At 37.8% G+C, this 19955-nt stretch overlaps 1 protein-coding gene across 2 annotated transcripts in view; it reads left to right on the forward strand.

Annotated features, from left to right (window-relative positions):
• The window catches only part of SPTSSB (serine palmitoyltransferase small subunit B), a 34857-nt gene extending 16300 nt beyond the window's left edge, over window positions 1-18557 (forward strand). Inside the window, exons 2-4 of one of the 2 annotated variants that reach the window (XM_025376527.1) lie at window positions 1491-1583; window positions 12197-12335; window positions 16999-18557. In XM_025376527.1, the coding sequence (XP_025232312.1) occupies window positions 17031-17261 (231 nt within the window). In that variant the 5' untranslated portion in view covers window positions 1491-1583; window positions 12197-12335; window positions 16999-17030 and the 3' untranslated portion in view covers window positions 17262-18557. The remainder of the gene's footprint in view (window positions 1-1490; window positions 1584-12196; window positions 12336-16998) is intronic. The other variant, XM_025376526.1, reaches the window with a different exon arrangement.
• Window positions 18558-19955: the final 1398 nt, after the last annotated feature.

The following is a 19955-nucleotide window of genomic DNA, read 5'->3' on the forward strand; positions in this document are numbered from 1 at the left end:
GATGTCTATTAGGTCTGCTTGGTACAGAACTGACTTCAATTCCTGGATATCTTTTTTAACTTTCTGTCTCATTGATCTGTCTAATGTTGACAGTGGGGTGTGAAACTCTCCCATTATTATTGTGTGGGAGTCTAAGTTTCTTTGTAGATCTCTAAGGACTTGCTTTATGAATCTGGGTGCTCCTGTATTCGGTGCATATATATTTAGGATAGTTAGCTCTTCTTGTTGAATTAATCCCTTTACCAATATGCCTTCTTTGTCTCTTTTGATCTTTGTTGGTTTAAAGTTTCTTTTATCTGAGACTAGAATGGCAACCCCTGCCTTTTTTCGTTTTCCATTTGCTTGGTAGATCGTCCTCCATCCCTTTATTTGAAGCCTTTGTTTGTCTCTGCACATGAGATGATTCTCTTGAATACAGCACACTGATGGGTCTTGACTCTTTATCCAATTTGCCAGTCTGTGTCTTTTAATTGGAGCATTTAGCCCATTTACATTTAAGGTTAATATTGTTACGTGTGAATTTGATCCTGTTATTTTGCTTGTTAGTTGATGCCATTTCTTCCTAGCATCAGTGGTCTTCACAATGTGGCATGTTTTTGAGTGGCTGGTGCCGGTTGTTCCTTTCCATGTTTAGTGCTTCCTTCAGGAGCTCTTGTAGGGCAGGCCTGGTGGTGACAAAATCTCTCAGCATATGTTTGCCTGTAAAGGATTTCATTTCTCCTTCACTTAGGAAGCTTAGTTTGGCTGGATATGAAATTCTGGGTTGAAAATTCTTTGCTTTAAGAATGTTGAATATTGGCTCCCACTCACTTCTGGCTTGTAGAGTTTCTGTCAAGAGATCCGCTGTTAGTCTGACAGTCTTCCCATTGTGGGTAACCCGACCTTTCTCTCTGGCTGCCCTTAACATTTTTTCCTTCATTTCAACTTTGGTGAATCTGACAATTATGTGTCTTGTACTTGCTCTTCTCTAGGAGTATCTTTGTGGCGTTCTCTGGATTTCCTAAATTTGAATGTTGGCCTGCCTTGCTAGGTTGGGGAAGTTTGTTTTTATAACACATTCTAGACTTGTGAGAGTTTATCCATCTAAGTGGTTTAATGACCTTTTACATGGGACAGAATGGTTTTAAAATTTGAAGACATCTTTTGGTTTGTTTATTTATTTATTTATTTATTTATTTATTTTGAGACGGAGTCTCGCTCTGTCGCCCAGGCTGGAGTGCAGTGGCGCAATCTCGGCTCACTGCAAGCTCCGCCTCCAGGGTTCATGCCATTCTCCGGCCTCAGCCTCCCGAGTAGCTGGGACTACAGGCGCCCGCCACTGCTCCCGGCTAATTTTTTCTATTTTTAGTAGAGACTGGGTTTCACCATGGTCTCGATCTCCTGACCTTGTGATCCGCCCACCTCGGCCTTCCAAAGTGCTGGGATTACAGGCGTGAGCCACCGCGCCCGGCCATCTTTTGGTTTATTTAATTCAAATCTTTATTTTGCAGATGAGGAAACAGCAACCCAGAGAGGAGAAGTAACCCACACTGGATCATTTCGTGAAGGAGCAAGGCTGAAGACCCAGACCTGGACTTTCTTAGGCAAGTAAATTCTGATTATATCATGGAGGCTTCCTTTGAGAAGTCTGCCCCTTTTCACTGTGAGATGGTGTCATTAACACAATGAAGCTTCTAGTTCTCTCCTAAGCAGCCAGCAATCATTTATTATACACTGGATACTATATTGGCATTTGAGATGATACAAGGGAATAAAATGGGGCAATTAGCTTTAGTGATTTGGTGGTCTCAGCTTACGGATATTCCAAGCTCCTTTGAAACGTGTGCCGAAAAATGTTTATACAAAATTTGCATACATTGCAAAGGGTCCATAGGACCCTCCCCGCAAGTCCTTGACCTCCAGGTTAAGAACTCCTGCCTAGAAAAGGCCAATCCCAGCACCAGTGCCAGTGTTAGAATTGCATAGCACCAGCTACTGTCTTATTTATGGGTCTAGTGATTAAAGGCTGCTTGTGTTTCAATGAAGGGGCTGCTTGTGTTTCGACATCCTTCATCTTTTATTTAAATGGAGCAGCATCTTATCCTTGAAGACCTTTGGTACAAGAGAGGAATATATATTCTAATAAGCATTTAATTAACCAGATCAGACAAATTCAGAGAAAAATATGGTAAAATGAAAACATTATTTTCAAAAAATATTAACAATTAAAATGAAGATACCTAATGTTTATAATAGAACATTAATTTTCTTTCTGGTTCCTTTATTTTTAATAAAGAAAGAAAAGGAAATAGAATTACAAAAAAAACCTAGATACTACTAGCTGCCTGTCCACTTTTATTCAATTATAATGAGTGACCTGTAGTAAAAGTAACCTATCAGCCAAGGGTAGGGGACGTGGACAAAAAGAAATAGATTTATCTTATGAATGATTGTTTCCTAATCCTTCCCTTTTGCTACAGTGTTTTCGGAGATTTGTAACTCTGAAATGGTTGGCAATAGTTTCTTCATTTAAAAATATTTGTGAAAGCTCAACATTACCTTAACATTATTGATAACAAGCCTCGATTTTACTAATTCAAAAATACTTGTAGGACGCCTGGCATTTGTAAAACACTGTAAGGTATTCAAGAAAGAACAGGTGCCATTGAGGTTGCTGAAGCCTGTTTGTCTCCTTTATGACAGCCACACCAAAATTGAATAAACATTCTGAAGAATAACCTCTCTAAAACTGGCTTTGAATTTAGTAACCAATAAAAGTCACATGCCCTGCCTTAAAAATGATCCCATTCTCTTTCATTCTTTGCCTGGTAGTCATAATCTAGCAACAGCATATTAGCATAGTGTGGTAATAATCATAATAGCTAGCATTCACTTAGCTCTTCCTATGTGTTATTCTAAATATTTTATACTTTTTAATCATCCCAGCATTTGCATGAATTAAGTTATCTTATTCCTATTCTCCAGTTAGAGAAACTGAGGGTCAGAGTGATTGAGTAACTTGGCCAGGGTCACAAAATTAGTAAGAATAGAGTTGGGATTCAAACCCAGACAGGACCAGAGCCCAAGCTTGTAACCACTTCACTATAACACCTGTCAGCAGGATTCCCAGCCAGCTCTCCACATGGCCTCATGAACCTGAGTTTCTTCATCTTCAAAACAGGGATAATTTAAGTTAGGCATCTAGCCATTGCCTACCACACTGGTACTGAAAACTGCTGTTTCTGCCAGGGGTCGGGGGGCAGTGGTGCAAGCCTATATTCCTACCTATTTGGGAAGCTGAAGTCAGGAGGATCACTTGACTCCAGGAGTTTCAGATCAGCCTGGACAACATAGGAAAACTCAATCCCAAAAAAAAAAAAAAAAAAAAAAAAGTTTCTGTTCCCTGCAAACAGTTCACATTATAAGATTCTACCATTTCTAAGGAAGATATCTGTATTTGCTTCCTAGGGCTCTTGTAAAAATTCACCACAGATTTAGCAGCTTAAAACAACAGAAGTTTGCTCTCTGATTGTCCCAAAGGCTAGAAGTCTGCAATCAAAGTGTTGGCAGGGCTGTGCTCCCTCCAAGGGCTCTAGGGAGAATTCTTCCTCACCTTTTCCAGCTCTGGTGGCTTTGGGCATATTTTTTTTGGCTTGTGGCTACATAACTCTGATCTAGCCTCTGTCTTCTCAGGGCCTTCTCTGTGTCTCTCTTTTAAAAACACTTGTCCTTAGATTTAAGGCTAATCTGGGTAATACAGGATGCTCTTTTTTCAAGATCCTTAACTTAATTGAGCTACAAAGACTTCTTCCAAAAAGGTCATATTCACTGCTTCCAAGACATGGACATAGCTTTTGGGCAGCTAATATCTGACTTACTACAATATCCCAATATAAGTATTTTTATGTTTTGGAAGATTCCCTCTGGCATTCGTCCTGACAACAAGCCAGCTTTATTCAGAGGCAGTAAATCATTTTATCTCACCACTCCTCTGCTTTGCACTGGAAGCATGTAGGTAGCCATATGGCTGGGAGCAGGTGAAGGAGGATGAAGCCAACAGTAATATCTCCACACTGTTCTCAGGAGAATCAGAAATCCGCTTGGCTAAATTGTCAGTGAGAGTTTTTTCTTTTAGTATATCATTGCAGTAACTCACTTCTAAGTATAAGATTATAAAATCTAAGTAATTTAGGTGCCTAAAGCAACATGTTTTGACTGAATACTCATGAATTTGACTATAAACTCCTACTTTCCCTTCTCACTTCCCCTCCGTCTCTGTCCCTGAAACCATCTGACCTGGAATACATCAGTATAACTAACCAAGCAGGGAAATGTCCCTTGATTCAGGGATTGGCAGAGAGAGCACCTTATCAATGCTATGCCTGTCTCTATGGCCTGATCCGCCTAGTTCTCCACTCTTTTCTTTTCCTTTTTTTTTTTTTTTTTTCTTCTTTTTGAGACAGAGTCTTACCCTGTTGTCCAGGCTGAAGTGCAGTGGCATGACAACAGCTCACTGCAGCCTCAACATCCTGGGCTCAAGAGATCCTCCCACCTCAGCCCCTCAAAGTGTGGGGATTACCACTCCCAGCATCTACTCTTTTCTGTAAAAGCACTAATAACTGAGATACAGAAGCAGGTCAACTGAGGACAATGAAAGGGCAGCAAGCTAGATTACTACTGTCACAAAATCACATCTATGAAAGTTCAATGTTGTCAGTCACCAAAATAGGAAAAACACTGACCTCATTGCCACAGCTTTCCAGACAACGTAATAAGAAATAAAGAATAAGTAGAAGTGGGAAAGACAAATAAATACATTTTATAAAAAGTTGTATAAACATGTCTATTCAATGTTACCCAAAACAGTGCAAAGGAAACGGACAATTAATGCTAGAAAACACTATTGGAAAGGTCTCGGCTAAGCAGCTCCTTATACAACCAGATTTGCTTCAGCAGAACTCTGAGAACGTGTCCTGACAGATCAATACTGTAGTAACGCACCTTTTTCACCCTCAAATTATTCACTGGATAAAGGTCTTCAGTTGCTGAAGATTCATAAAATGTAATAACAGTAGGTAGGGAAGAGAAAAAGGCTTAATTGTTCATTGTCAGGCTTCTAGCTCTTAAGAAAAACAAAGGCCTTAGAAAAAAAAAATCAAGCCTTTCCTAAGGCAGTTAAGCATATCATAGAATTCACAATTCCCACAAGTACTGTAGAAGATTAAGCTATTAGAATTTCACCAATGCCAAGAGCATACCTAAATATATCAGCTCTCTTTTCAAGAAGGTTCTTGGGGGTTTGGCTCTTCCGAGTTTTCCCCTTCTATTTTGACAACCAAGAAGGGAACCCCAATTGGGACCTCACAATTATTATTTGAAGGCCTTTGCGGTTGCTTATTCACCTTTGCTAGGCTGGTAATGCGCCATTCCAACTTGAGACTCTCATTGACTTTTAATAACTTTTTAAAAATATTGTTCAGACTGTTTTAAAGTTTATTTTAAAATTTCAGTCCTTCATAATTTTTAGGGTTACTCATTGATTTCTTAAAATGTTTAATTGTGGTAAACTATTTGACATCCTAGCCATTTTTAAGAGTACAGTTAAGTGGCGTTAAGTATATTTACATTGTTCTTCAACCAATCTCTAGAACTGTCTCATCTTGCAAAACTGAAACTCTACACCCATTAAACAACAACTCTGTATTTCTGCATCTCCCCAGCCCCTGATAACCATCATTTTTCTGTTTCTATGGTTTGACTACTCTAGAAAACTCATGTAAGTGAAATCATACAGTTTTTGTGACTGGCTTATTTCTCTTCAACAAGAAAGGCTCATCCATGTTGCAGCATGTGCCAGAATTTCCTTCTATTCTAAAGCTGAATAATATTCCATTGTATGTATACACCACATCTTATGTTTCCATCCATTTGTCCATGGACATTTGGATTGCTTCCACCTTTTGACTATTGTGAATAATGCTTCTATGAATGTGGATACACTTTTAATGACTTAGAAAACAACTTTTAGTGGCTTTAATGCCATTGTTAATGTTGCAGTTTGTTCACTTTTTGCTTCTAAAAACAAGCTGGCAGCCCTTGGCAACAATATATTCGAAAGGAAAAAGCCATTCGGAAGCTATATATTTTCCCTTTTCCTTCTTTAGATAACAACAAAGTTTCTTTTCTTCTTGAATAACATAGTTATAAAGAAGCTCATCCTAAGAAATAACATTGTAGCTAAACCTTGACCTAGAAGCCATACTCTCCCTTCCAGTATTGCCAGAAATAAACAGGGATCCTTGTCCTGTTTCTATGTTAGGAAGTGAAAGGACATCAGGAGCAAGACAAGATAGACCATTCCCTTGTTACAAATTTCTCTTCCTACTCCTAGTATCTACTCAGCATCAATGTATGTGGCACTCTTTTTATTTTCTAAATATGTATCTTCTTTTTGATAGCCACACAATATTGAGATTAATCTAATCTGAATTTAGTATTTTCTATATTATCATGAGAATTTTTGTTAAAGTCAAATTCTGAATTTTCTTTCCCAGCCAGAAGTTTCTCATTCATAAATTCCTCTGTAATCTATTAGAAGATGACCAAAAAAAGGACTGCCTTGAAATTGCAGTTACTCAACACATGTCATGTTGCACAATGACTTCAATTGATAGTTGGACTAGAAATACATGTTTCTGTTGTTGTTGTTGTTGTTGTTTTGCTTTTGTTAGTGTTAATACAAATGGAAGGCAATAAAATTGGTGCAGGCCAGGCCTGGTGGCTGACACCTGTAATCCCATCACTATGGGAAGTCAAGGTGGAAAGATTGCTTGAAGCCAGGAGTCCAAGACCAGCTTGGGCAACAAAGTACAAACTGGCCGCTACAAAACTGTTTTTTAAGGATTAGCCAGGCGTGATGGCATGCGCCAATAGTCCCAGCTACTTGGGAGGCTGAGGCAGGAGGATATCTTGAGCCCCGGAGTTCAAGGTTGCAATGACTGTGATCATGCCACTGCACTCCAGCCTAAGTGACAGAGCGAGACCTTGTCTCAATAAATAAATACATAAATAAAATAAGGTGAGTTCAGGTAGCCACAAAACACTCTGTTCTTGTATATAACACAAAACACTGTATCAACAAAAACTTGACTAAACTGTTAGAGAGACTTTTTCCTTCTAGTAAATGATTTCAGTAAACTTCCAAGTATAAGATTATAAAATTTAATTAGAGTAACTTTGCTGCCTAAACCAATAATGTGCTTTGACTTACAATTGTTTGTTTCTTACTCTCTAGAGGGTCTATAAAATTATCCAACTAATGAATGTGTAGAGAAAGTTCCTTAATTGCCCTGTAGTTGTTCAATTTTCTTCCCTAGCTTTGATTCATCATAAACTTTTAAGTTGTTTTTTTCAGCTTTCTCTAAAAACTTGGACTCCAAATCCTCACCTCTAGTCTGACTTCTGGTATGCACTCTGCTGTCAACATGAGGAATTGGTTGCCAAAGGAAGGCTGGGGAGTATTCTAAGATGAAAAGGAAATTCTCCCCTAAAAGTTTAAACAAGGATCGAATTTACAGTGGGGCACAGAAAACATTGGGGTCACCCACATAGAATGTAGAGCAAAATATCTGGAAACTGAGCAGCCAATAAAATGTGTTTATGTCTAATTCTTACACAGAAGCAATATGGGGTTTTGGCATTAATCAGATGAACTTAAACCACATTCATGTCTCTGATACAATAAGAAATTGCATGTCTTTGTATCTCTGTGAATCTAATTGTGCTCACATGAAGATGCAGCTTGTGATTAGGCCCCTGAGACAAGAGCCATCACATTGGTTGTGCAGTGCACAGCCCACACAATAGTGTGCGGTGGCCCTGCCCAAAAAAAATTGGACCATTTGTTTAGAGGTTCCAATACCTTTCAACTAGTGGCTTGCAATCATGGCTACATACACGTGTGTATTTATTTATTTATTTTAAGGTACTAGGCAATTCAATTAGCGAACATAAATAAGGGGTAGTTTTTTCCCCATCAAATATACAAATCACTCCATTGTTGAAGTAACTGCTATATTCCACAAAGACTCTTTGAGTCTATAATTTCATGAAAACTTACAAGTGGTTTAAAGTTTTACCCATCCACAAGTAATGACAAGACACTGCAGTTGCTGTGAATATTACTATTACATCTAAAGAGCTAAAACCCATTCCACCTCTCCTTACTACATCACTCAAACAGGCTTAGAGACAATTATCAATTATCCTAGTTTTACACATGGAGAAACTGTGACACAAGAAGATTTTGGAATTTACCCAAAGACACAAATAAAATAAATAAATAGAAAGAGAGGAAAAGAGCTGCAATAGAATTCAAGTCTTCAAGTGTCCAGGTGTTCCCATCCTGGAATTTTTCCCATTAGAACCACTTTTCTACCTACCAATCTTAAATTATTACTCACCTAGAGTAAGCACTTCTAAGAGCCATTTTAATAGGATTTAAAACTAATTCATAAGTCTTTCTTATTCACCTGCAAAGTCCATTAACTTTTAGCATTATAAGAAAGTTAAAAAGCACTTGTTATACATTTTTTAAAAATTTAGCACCAGAACCCTTCTATGCTTCAAAAAAATAAAAAAAATAAAAACAGATTGCAGTGAATTATCACAAAACAATCTGTCTAAAACTCACTGCCTGAAAGCAGACAATGATAATTCAGAAGCACCTTTTATGATCCCCACATTGTGCTGTGGAAATATTAAGTAAGTTTGAGTGGGCTTCCTGCCCTCAACCAACTTACAACTGAATCCATCAGTCAGCCAACAGGCCAGCTCACCAACCAGGCACTGGGGATAAAAAGATGAATGCCGTACATTCCCAGTACCCAAAGCCCTCATAGTCTTGTGGGGAAACAGACTGTGCATAACTAAAAATGTTGCTATAATGGTAACACATAAAAGAAAGTAATAATATTTTCCTTTGCAAGAGAGGGGTCTTCTGAGAATGTTTCAAAGAAGAAAGGACATAGAAGATAGGCCTTAAAATAACTTCTTTAAGTAATAGCTTAAAATAGGAGTTTATCTAGCAGAGAAGGGGCACAAGAAAACTTCAAGAAAAGAAAAGAGCATGAATGAAAACATAGAAGCTTTAGAATGAATGGCATTTAGCAGAAAGGTTGAGAGATTTAACTGGAGAGGTGAAGAAATGAAACTGTGAAGGGCCTTAAACGAAGACTTTATTTCATAGGAAATGGAGAGCCATTGAAGGCTTTCAAGAAGAGAAATGAATCTGTTAAGTTTGGACGGTTAATTCTAGCAGCAGTTTAGAAGATTATAAGGTAAAAAAGAGACAAGTAGTTAGGCTATTTCATTAGTGCAAGCAACAGATGGAGAGAGTCCACAGCACTATCCAACAAAATATTCTGCAATGTTGAAAATATTCTATATCTCTGCTCTCCAATATGGTAGTCACTAGCCATATGTGGCTATTAAACACTAGACATTTAAATTGTCATGTGTGACTAGTGGCTGCCATATTGGGCAGTATAGAGACATCTTAGAGAAGCGAACACTTAAGCCTTAAAGTAGGATTTTTCCAACTGCAGGTTGCAATTAGTAGGTTAAGAAATCAATGTAGTAAATCACAATCAGGATGTTTTTAATGAAAGAAGAGAATAACAAAATAAGGTAGAATTAACTAGAATAGAAAAGAATAAATATAATGAAACAGAATAGAATAAAAAATATCAGCATGCCCTGCAAAGTATTCTTTTGAGAGATGTTCGTTTCAGTTATATGACTCTCTCTCTCTCTCTCTCTCTGTGTGTGTGTGTGTGTGTGTGTGTGTATGTATACACCATGGATCACAATGTAAGATGTATTTTTCCTCTCTGTTGTGTTTAACAAATTTTAAAAGCCAGTGTCTTATACAAGGATATTACTCATCTATGTACATAGTGGGAAAAGTTTTCCAGATAGGAAATAAAACATCAGCAAAGTTCACTGGAGTTTAGAATAGGGATAAATCTGGACCTTAGAAGGTTTTCCTAATTAATCTTTTCTCTTTTGGATAGACTTCATTGTTTAGGCAGTTGTAGATTTACAGCAAAATCAAGAAGACAATACAGGGAGTTCCCATATACTCTACATCCAGTGTCCCCTTTAAGATCTTACATTAGTATAACATATTCATTATAATTAATGAACCAATATTGATACATTACTATTAACTAAAGTTCTTACTTTACTCCTGTGTCCTTAATTATTACTTAATGTCCCTTTTCAGGGACATTTAATGTTTCAGGATTCTATCTGGGATAGCACATTACAATTAGTCATAATGCCTCCTTTAGCCTCCTTCGGCTATAACAATTTTTCACATTTTGCTTGTTTTTGATGACCTTGGGGGTTTTGGGGAGTACTGGTCGGGTATCTTGTAGAATGCCCCTCTATTGCAATTTGTCAGATACCTTTCTTTGGGTATCAGACATTAGGCTTTAGGTATTAGATTAGGCTGGAGCTATGGGTTACTACGAAGAAGACTACAGAGGTAAAGTGTCTTTTTTGACTTCATATCATGAAGACCTATTATCAACATGATTAATAATGATCAATGTTGGCCTTGATGATCTGCCTGAAGCAGGGCTTATCAGTTTTCTCCACTGTAAAGTTACTCATTTTTATCCCCCTTTCCATACTGTGTTCTTTGGAAGGAAATCGCTGTATTCCTAATTTTTTGAATAAATGAATTACTTAGTTAAAGCAAGGCTTGTACTTGAGTAAGTCATATTAAGCTGTTTCCAAAGAAAGCTACTGTGAGTACAGAAAGAGTCTCTTTTTAGATACAGCATCTCTCTCTCTGAAACTGGCAGGACGCTTTTATCACTTCTCAGATTTTCAGGTTCCAAATATGAAGCACAAAAAAAAAAAAAAAAAATGAAGCTGAGTGATTGATGTAGAGTTCCAAAGTGAGTTGAGAAGGAGTTAACCCAAAAATCAACTTTAGGCCCTTCTGACTATTTAGTCCCTTATTCTGATATTCTAGAAGTAAATTTAAACCAAAATGTACTAAGTCTTTATTTTCCCCAGGAGAATAGCTACCTTTAGAATAAGAAATTCCTTAATGAGAAAATCCAATAACTTGGGGTATTTTTTTTTTTGGCAGGGGAGGGCTACAGATCACATCTTCTGCAATATTTCCAAGGTAAATGCCACTGTACCAAATCACCTGCTATGCCTCTTTCATTGCCGTTACCTGACTTCCTACCAGTGCTGTTCCCCAAAACAGAAAACAACAACGAAGAGCTCCCTGAGCAAGCCCAGCCAATACTTTTCCTGCAAGCTCCCCTCAACAGTGTTCACATGCCATGACTCATACAGCAATGTTCATGTTACCACATGTGGTTTTTTTCTTAATTGTTACATTTATTCACTTTCTTCTGCATCCAAGCCAGAACAAAGTACTGCCCCTGCATAAGATGAGTCATAAGTCTCAAATCTTCTCCCTCTCTGTCTGAGAGAGGAGGTATAACTTTTATCTCCTTCTCTACTGCACACAAATCTAATGAGAGGAAAATCATCACCCATTGATAAAAGAGTAGCAACAATCAGAAATAAGAAATAATCATTTTCTCTGCATTCTCAGCTATGAAATAACCTTTTAGTGGACTTCCAACACAGAAACATTCAGTCTACAGCAGGTATTATCACAGTCTCAGCGTGTCAGAGTCAAACTGTACCCAGGCCACTGTATCCCTGCCTGAAGACACATCACAGTCTGCCTAGGAGTGCCACTTTTGAATACACAATCTCATGAAAGATCTAAGAACATTTTTAAAGTCATCAAGTTTAGAGGAAGCTTAAAAAAAATAATAAATAAATAAACTACTCTCTCCTTCTTTTCCATATATCGAAAGTCATCTTTTCAAAAGCACATAACTGAAAACAGGAGATGCATGGTGTGCCTGAATAAAGTAAGCATTTCAAGTTATTGGTTTAGCTTTGCTGAGATGTAGCACTAGGTCTCTAAGGAAGTGGATAGATTAAGATCACATTTCATTGTGAAAATTTAGAACTTTAAAATGTTTGCTGTCATCTAGTTCTAGGTTATCTCTGGATAATTAATTTCACGATATTTCTATCATCTTATTTCCTCAAATGCAGCCTCTTTTTCTAGCTTTCTTCTTAGCATTTTTCCATGTCCTTTACTCCCACTTAGTGCTCATTCCTGGGCCCTTGATCACTGCATGTTTGTTACATGGTCCAGTTTGCTGCTTCCTGGAAGACCATCTCCTGCCTGTAATGCCTCTGAGAATAAAGTCTTTCCAAAGCCGTTAATATTCAGAAGGAGCCACATAGTAGTACTCAAAATGTATTCATTCAATGAATGAATGAATTCTCCTAACCACATTACTCATCAAATTGTCTAAAGTGGTTTTTTTCCTTTTAATCTTGTATATAGTCCCATAGGAGATAAGAAAGTTGACTCACAGAAGGTAGAAATATATTACCTAAGCAAATCTAGAACCTAAAAATAGGGTGCATTCTAACAATAGATTGTAGCAGATGGTTCACCAATAATAACCAACTCTCGCTCTTCTCACCTTCACATAATAAGAAATGACACACAAACTGTCTTTAAAATTGCTTATCATCAATAAGGGGAAAATGAATCAAAGAAAAAGAGACAATCAGTGCTTTCAAGAGACACTTCACATGTCAGTTCTAGCTACTTAGAGGGCTGAGATTGTGGAAACTGGCAAAAAAAATTTTTTAATCTTAACCGCTTAAATGGTTAGCAGTGCAAAAGTATATTTAAAACAGCCAGATTTAAAGTCATTGCAGATTTAGGGTATTTGTGATCAAGATCTTACCATGTATCCACTGTTGGTGTTATACAGGTTGGTGTGCTTTTTATCTGCTGTTTCTTTTATTCAGTGATTGATTGATTGATTTTTAGCAGTTTAAAACAATAGACATTAATTATCTTGAAGTTTCTATGGCTCAGGAATCTGGATACAGATTAGCTGGGTGCCTCTGGCTCAGGGTCTTTCTCAAGGCCATCATTAAGGTGTTGGCTAGGGCTGCCCAAGCAAGGAATTCTAATTTTAATAGAGAATGCAATAGCCAGGAAATTAATCAATGCATTAAAAAAAAAAATTAGAGTGTTTTGTTTTGTTTTGTTTTTGCCAGGATCTCACTACGTTTCTCAGGCTGGACTTGAAGTCCTAGGCCAAAGGGATCCTTCCCCTGGCCTCAGCCTCTCTAGCACCTGAGACTATTGTCCTGCCCCACCAGGCCTAGCTTAATTAGTGCAGTTTGTTTGTTTGTTTGTTTGTTTGTTTGTTGAGACAGAATTTTTGCCCAGGCTGGAGTGCAATGGCGAGATCTCGACTCACTGCAGCCTTTGCCTCCCAGGTTCAAGTGAGTCTCCTGCCTCAGCCTCCCCAGCAACTGGGATTACAGGTGCCCACCACCATGCTCAGCTAACTTTTTGTATTTTTAGTAGAGACAGGGTTTCGCCATGTAAGCCAGGCTGGTCTCAAACTCCAGAACTCAGGTGATCTGCCTGCCTTGGCCTCCCAAAGTTTTGGGATTACAGGCGTGAGCCACCGAGCCCGGCAATTAGTGCAGTTGTAAAAACCACAACAAGGCCAGGTGCAGTGGCTTATGCCTGTAATCCCAGCACTTTGAGAGGCAGAGGCGGGCAGATCACCTGAGGTCAGGAGTTCGAGACCAGCCTGGCCAACATGGTGAAACCCTATCTCTACTAAAAATACAAAAAAAAAAAAAAAAAATTAGCTAGGCATGATGGCGCATGCCTGTAATCCCAACTACTCAGGAGGTTGAGGCAGGAGAATCTCTTGAACCTGGGAGGTAGAAGTTGTAGTGAGCGAAGATTATGCCACTACATTCTAGCCTAAGTGACAGAGTGAGACTCTGTCTCAAAAACAAATAAATAAATAAATTAATTAATTAAATAATAAAAATCCATGACATATAGACAAAAGTTAATAATATTTCTAAATAAGCAATATTATCTCATTTGTAAAAGTGAAGAGTATTAAGAATATTTTAAACAAGTTCTCAGTACACTGTTCATTCCAAAACAGTAATGCCCAAGGGAAGAGTAGAGGTACAGATTTTCTGAAATAATTGGGCTCCAAAGTCATTTCAACTCTACTCCAGAATGCAGCGTTATCACATGAACTTAACCCCTCCTCCTCTCAAACCCACCACAGCATTGCCCTAACTCAGAGGTTGAAGATAAAACAGTTAACCTATCCAACTAGCCCCTATAGCTCCTGCCCTCACTCTGGCCATTCCCACCTCTTCAGTGTCATCACACTCCCTGCTCCCTCGGTGGCCCCTCGAAACCAACCTACGTCTTCCCACCTACAACCTTTGCACATACTGTTCCCTCTGTCTTGGCTGTTCTCCCCACTTCACTGCCTATTCTATCTATTTGACTCATAATGATCCCTCGGACCTTATCTCAAAAGTTTCTTCCTCAGAGCTGTGCTTAGGTTTCCCACAGCCCCTTATACACGGTATTTTTCCTTTAGGGCACTTAAAGCCTGTATAAAAGAAGGCTTTCCACAGAGTCAGCCTTTTGCCCTTCCATCCCTTCTGCTGTGTGATGTACATAGCATTCTTAGAAGCAGAGATGGAGCAGTGTCCTCACCTGACACCAAAACTGCTGGGCCCTTGATCTTGAACTTCCACCCTGCAGAACTGGGAAATAAATCTCTATTATCTATAAATTTCCCAGTCTAGGGTATTTTGTAATAACAGCACAAACGGACTAAGACACTCTCCTTCTGTCATTCATTTCCTCCAAGACCTAACCCTATTGACTTTTGCTGTTTCTGTGAAGCCAGAGCTGGGGGAAAGAACATTGGAGGTAACTTCTCACTGAAGTTACCAACTTAAATTTCATAATTTAAATTATTGAGGTAATTTAAATCAAATTATTTAGTTTTTACTCTGGCTTCTAGGAAAGACGGGAGGCTGACTTTTCATTCCATAAGAAAGTCAGAATGCTTCAGTTTTGTATTATCTATTTGTCTGGATTATCTTAGCCATTATTACAGATAATTGTGACCTGGTCACACAGGGCCTTTCCATTTTAAGTTTTTGTGAAAATGATGCTTGTCAAAATGGATCACTTCTTATGAGAGCCAAGCTGTATGAAAATCAACAATAGCTAACTGTATTCTACTTACGTTGATACTATGAGTGCTCTATAATTATTTTTTTAAGTTGGTTACCTGTTATTCATTCATCCACTCATTCCTTCAGCAAATACTTACTGATGACCATCTTTGTGCCATGCATTGTCCTAGCGTCCAGTATACAAAGATCAATGAGGGTTTCCCCATAGCCTAAGGAGTCCACAGTCTTATAGAACAAATGCATCTTGCTTATACTCAAAAGAAAAAAGAGACATTTTCAGATCAGAAGATAGAAATTATCTTTAAAAATCCTCACTGTGCTTTGAATAGTAAAAGTTATCAAAGTGAACTTTGATGATGTGACACCATCTTATTCTTAGGAGTAAGCAAAAGAGGCACAAAGATGAGCCTGTATTTTCAGAGACACCCACCACTATGCCTATGAAAGTATGCAATATCTCCCAGGAAGGCTTTTTTTTTTCCCCCCCTCTCCTTGAGACAGAGTCTCCCTCTGTCTCCCAGGCGGGAGTGCAGTGGCACAATCTCAGCTCACTGCAATCTCCGCCTCCCATGCTCAAGTCATCCTCCCACATCAGCGCCCCCACTTCCCCTCCCCCTAGTAGCTGGGATTACAGGCGCAAGCCACTACACTCAGCTAATGTTTGTATTTTTTTAGTAGATATGGGGTTTTGCCATGTAGCCTCAAACTCTTGGCCTCAAGTGACCTTCCCACCTCAGCCTCCCAAAGTGCTAGGATTACAGGTATGAACCACTGTGCCCAGCCCCCAGGAAGCTTTCTAAGAAATGACTTCTTTCAGGGAAGTTTTACTTGTGGTTGTAACTGTGGTCCTATCTGAAGACTAATGAAACACTAACGAGGTTTTTATAAGTTCTTTACTACAAAACCAAATGACCACCCAAAGGTACGCTTAGGGCTTCCCATTTGTTTTGGGGATCCCTAAGACCACCCACATGTCCAGTGATTCACCAGAAGGACTTGTGGGAGTCAACATATATTTATCCACAGAGTATCTATTCATGAGCGCATCAGAAGCATGTACATGAATTTCTCCAGATTCTGGAGCATTATCCACCTAAGAGTTCCTTTCTCTACCAGCAAAAACTGCAGTAATGTATGTACAGCTTCTGCCTGGGGAGACCGATTAGAAAGAAATTCAGCATCCAAAGTTTATATTGGGGCTGGTCCTGTGGGCACACTTTGCTTGGCAATTAAAAATTCCAGACTACCAGAATACAGTAGATATTCACTATAAATTATATTGCTTGTACGGATTAGGCACAGTGAATCTTCCTTATCTGTTAGGAAATGGAGAGAACATTCCAAAGGCCACGTTCTCAGATGCCAGTCAAGGACTAAATTTGCAAGCATGTCCTTCTTAAGAGTAGTAGCCTTGGGCTTGCTATATTATTTCTTCTCTGCACACCGTGTTTTAAATCTTCTGTTAGAATATATGCTGTAGGAAATAGAAAAGTTAACTTTTATTTCTCTTTGTATACATGGCTCAGGAAGATGAGGCTAACCTCAATTTTTAGGTACTGTTATCATGAAAGTTATTTCTAACAATTATCATGTTTAGATAGATATTACCGTTACTAATAGTATTATTGCTGCCAATTTTAGTAGTAATTATTAGTAGTGGTGACAATACTATTAATTTTTATAGTTAATATAGTATATATTATTTTACAGAATATTCATACGTTAGTAATATATTCACTGATCTTTAACAAATCTTTGAAAGATTTTAACATGCTGAGATCATGAAAATTTAAAGAGATTCTTTGTTTGGTTCCTTGTCCTCTAATATGTTACATTTTTTAACAGGACAAACTTACTGCAACTTGAAGGAGCCAACCATGGATTTGAGGCGCGTGAAGGAATATTTCTCCTGGCTTTACTATCAATACCAAATCATTAGCTGCTGTGCTGTTTTAGAGCCCTGGGAGCGATCTATGTTTAACACCATCTTGCTAACCATTATTGCTATGGTGGTATACACTGCCTATGTCTTTATTCCAATCCACATTCGCCTGGCTTGGGAATTTTTCTCAAAAATATGTGGATATCACAGTACCATTTCTAATTGATCTTGTTCACGTTCAGTGAAATGGCATTGCATATTTATATATTGCTTACAACTTATTGATTTAGGTAACTATTGTATCTTCCTTCACTATCTGACCTGAAAAGCACTCTCTTCTCTATGCACTCTTATATTCTGCCTTCCTGCCTGGAGTTTGAAATAGATGTCTCTTTAGTTTCTTTCGCACATGCTACATTGTGCATCAGACCATAGATAATACAATGACTTTACCTCACAAATCAAATTCTCTCAACACAAATCTATGAATTTAGTTTATTTAAAATCAGAACAATTTCCTACAAAATTTTTTTTGGAAAATAAGCTCATAACAGACCTACCAGAATCATACTTAAAGTACTCCCTTGACACTTATTCTATACTGAAGAGTAAATTTTTAAAATTCTTTTTAGGCTACTGTCAGAAGTATCCTGTCTTTGTTTATGATGTATAAAAAGATGTGAATAAATTATATGGAACCCCTAAGTCTTATTTTCTAGTAAACTGATGATACTGGAAATTCTTTTACTTCAAATACAAAAGAATAAGCTGGAGGCAATTATTTCCTTTCATACACAGTTCATGAATTGTTTTAAATGCTTCTTAAAGCCTGGCTTTATAACTGTTTAAAATCAACAATGTTGATTTTAGATAACCAAGTAAGTATTATAATACAAAATAATTTTAAGTGTAGGAAACTAAAGTATAATCAAAGTAAATTCAGATATTGTGATTTGTGGTATTGCCTTGCCTTGCGTAATGCTGGGGGGAAAAGAGAAAGGAAATTGTTTTCTTTTTGTGCTTTTATTCAGCGGAGGGGAAAAAAGCATGTATTGGGCCACAGGAAGAAAAGCTAATAAGTAGGCTGGAAGTAATATTCTACCAGCAGGAACTCAACAGCTCCAGTTAAGTGCTTTGATATAGTGGCTCTTTTGCAGAGCCAAAACAAGATTTATTAAATTTCCTTCAAAGTATTTATCTTTAAAACAAATATAAGGTTTTAATTATACTGCTGAAGTGAATGTGAATGCCAAAGACTAAGTTTTACAGTTTTGCTTTCCTCCCAATAAATATTAATGTATGTAATTCTAGAGGGTAAAAATGTAAATAGGTTTGAACAATATTTGCACCCTTGTTTGTGTTATGAAAAAACTTTTTCCAAGGCGAGCTGGAGAGAAAGATGTTTGGCATGCCAAATTAACTTGCATGTTTGTTAAAAAAACAAACACATGTTTTGAAGAGAAACCAGATCTGAACATGTATTTGTTGAGTTTTGCAAAATAAAATTAATTTTGTAAGTAAATATCTACTTCCAGATTTACTTTTTTTTTTCATATTGCACTAAAAATCTAGACGGTACATTGCATATTTCTCCCTAGCATATCATTTTTTACTAATCCATTGTGGTAACGGGTCTTAAAATGGTAACAAAAACCTAACATTTATCAAGGGACTTCTCCATGCTGGACACATTTTCCATGTTGGAGTAGGTTCAAAGATCTCCTACTTACAGGTAAAGAGCCTGAAACTTGAAAAGGTTACATTTCTTATTCAAGGTGGATTAGCTACCAGTAGCATAGCAAGGATGCAAATCCAGGTCAGGACCACACCAGGCCCTGAAAATATTTTGTACACGAAAGCCCAGGGGAGGACAAAATGAACAAATGAAAGTTGATGGGATGAGTGTCACCAACATTTGAAAGTATAACTCCATCAAATAAAAAGAAGAGCATTAGGAGACAGCCAAGGTTGGAGGAATGATAAGCCGAGGTCCCAGCTGTCACTTGTTTTACTGTACCTAGGATGCTGTGTTCACCCATTTCTATGCTTCCAAGGCCCACGTGCCTATTTTGAAAGATTGCTTTCACTTCTAAATATTTAAAGAGAATTCTCAGTTAAGCATGAACTTGGATGCATTCCCAGTTCATAATGATTCAACACCCTTATATACATGGACCCCTGCTAAGCACTCTTGGAATTCAATCACAAAGATACGGCATTGACCTTCTCAAAAAATCCTCCGTCTAAAAATAAGAGAGTTAAAATAAACATGAATAGACACAGCAAAGCTTAATAAAAGATTATTGCACAACACCACCCCAGGATGTCACTTCGAAGGTGTTTCTTATGAGCAGTCAAAATAATAATACAGCATCCAAAAAACATAATCAAAAATAGTTTGGGGGAAAAAAAACCTATCAGCGTGTAGTGGGAAAGAAGAGTAAGCATTACTTTCCCTGCCTGCTAAGTTTATTTTCTAGACATGGCAGAGACATTCTTTACCTTGACCACAGTTTGCCTAGATTAGAAACACTTTTCGTGTGTCTTTCCTTTGCTTCCATTACTTAGATATTTCAATGATGTGTACAGAACTTTAAAAACAAGAAAGGCCAAAGGTTCCATGGTCCCAGTGAACTTGCATTTGTTACTCACCAAACGAGAAATTGTAAAATGTTCTTTCTCTGGCATTGGCCAAGTCAACAATTACTTTTATCTGCTTGTGCAACAAAAAACACAAAATGTCAACATATCAGGCAGTTTAAATATCAAGATAGGACTAACCAATCTTCATTAAGTTATTTGCGGGAAAAAAAAAATCACTCATCCGCATTTTCTGTTTTTTTCTTCTTCCATCACAAATATATTTAGATCCTCTTACTGGAGTGATCCCCAGTAAGATTTGTCCTTATTTCTGAATCTG

This window comes from Theropithecus gelada, chromosome 2, assembly GCF_003255815.1.
Source record: "Theropithecus gelada isolate Dixy chromosome 2, Tgel_1.0, whole genome shotgun sequence".
In the NCBI taxonomy this organism is placed as follows: Eukaryota; Metazoa; Chordata; class Mammalia; order Primates; family Cercopithecidae; genus Theropithecus; species Theropithecus gelada.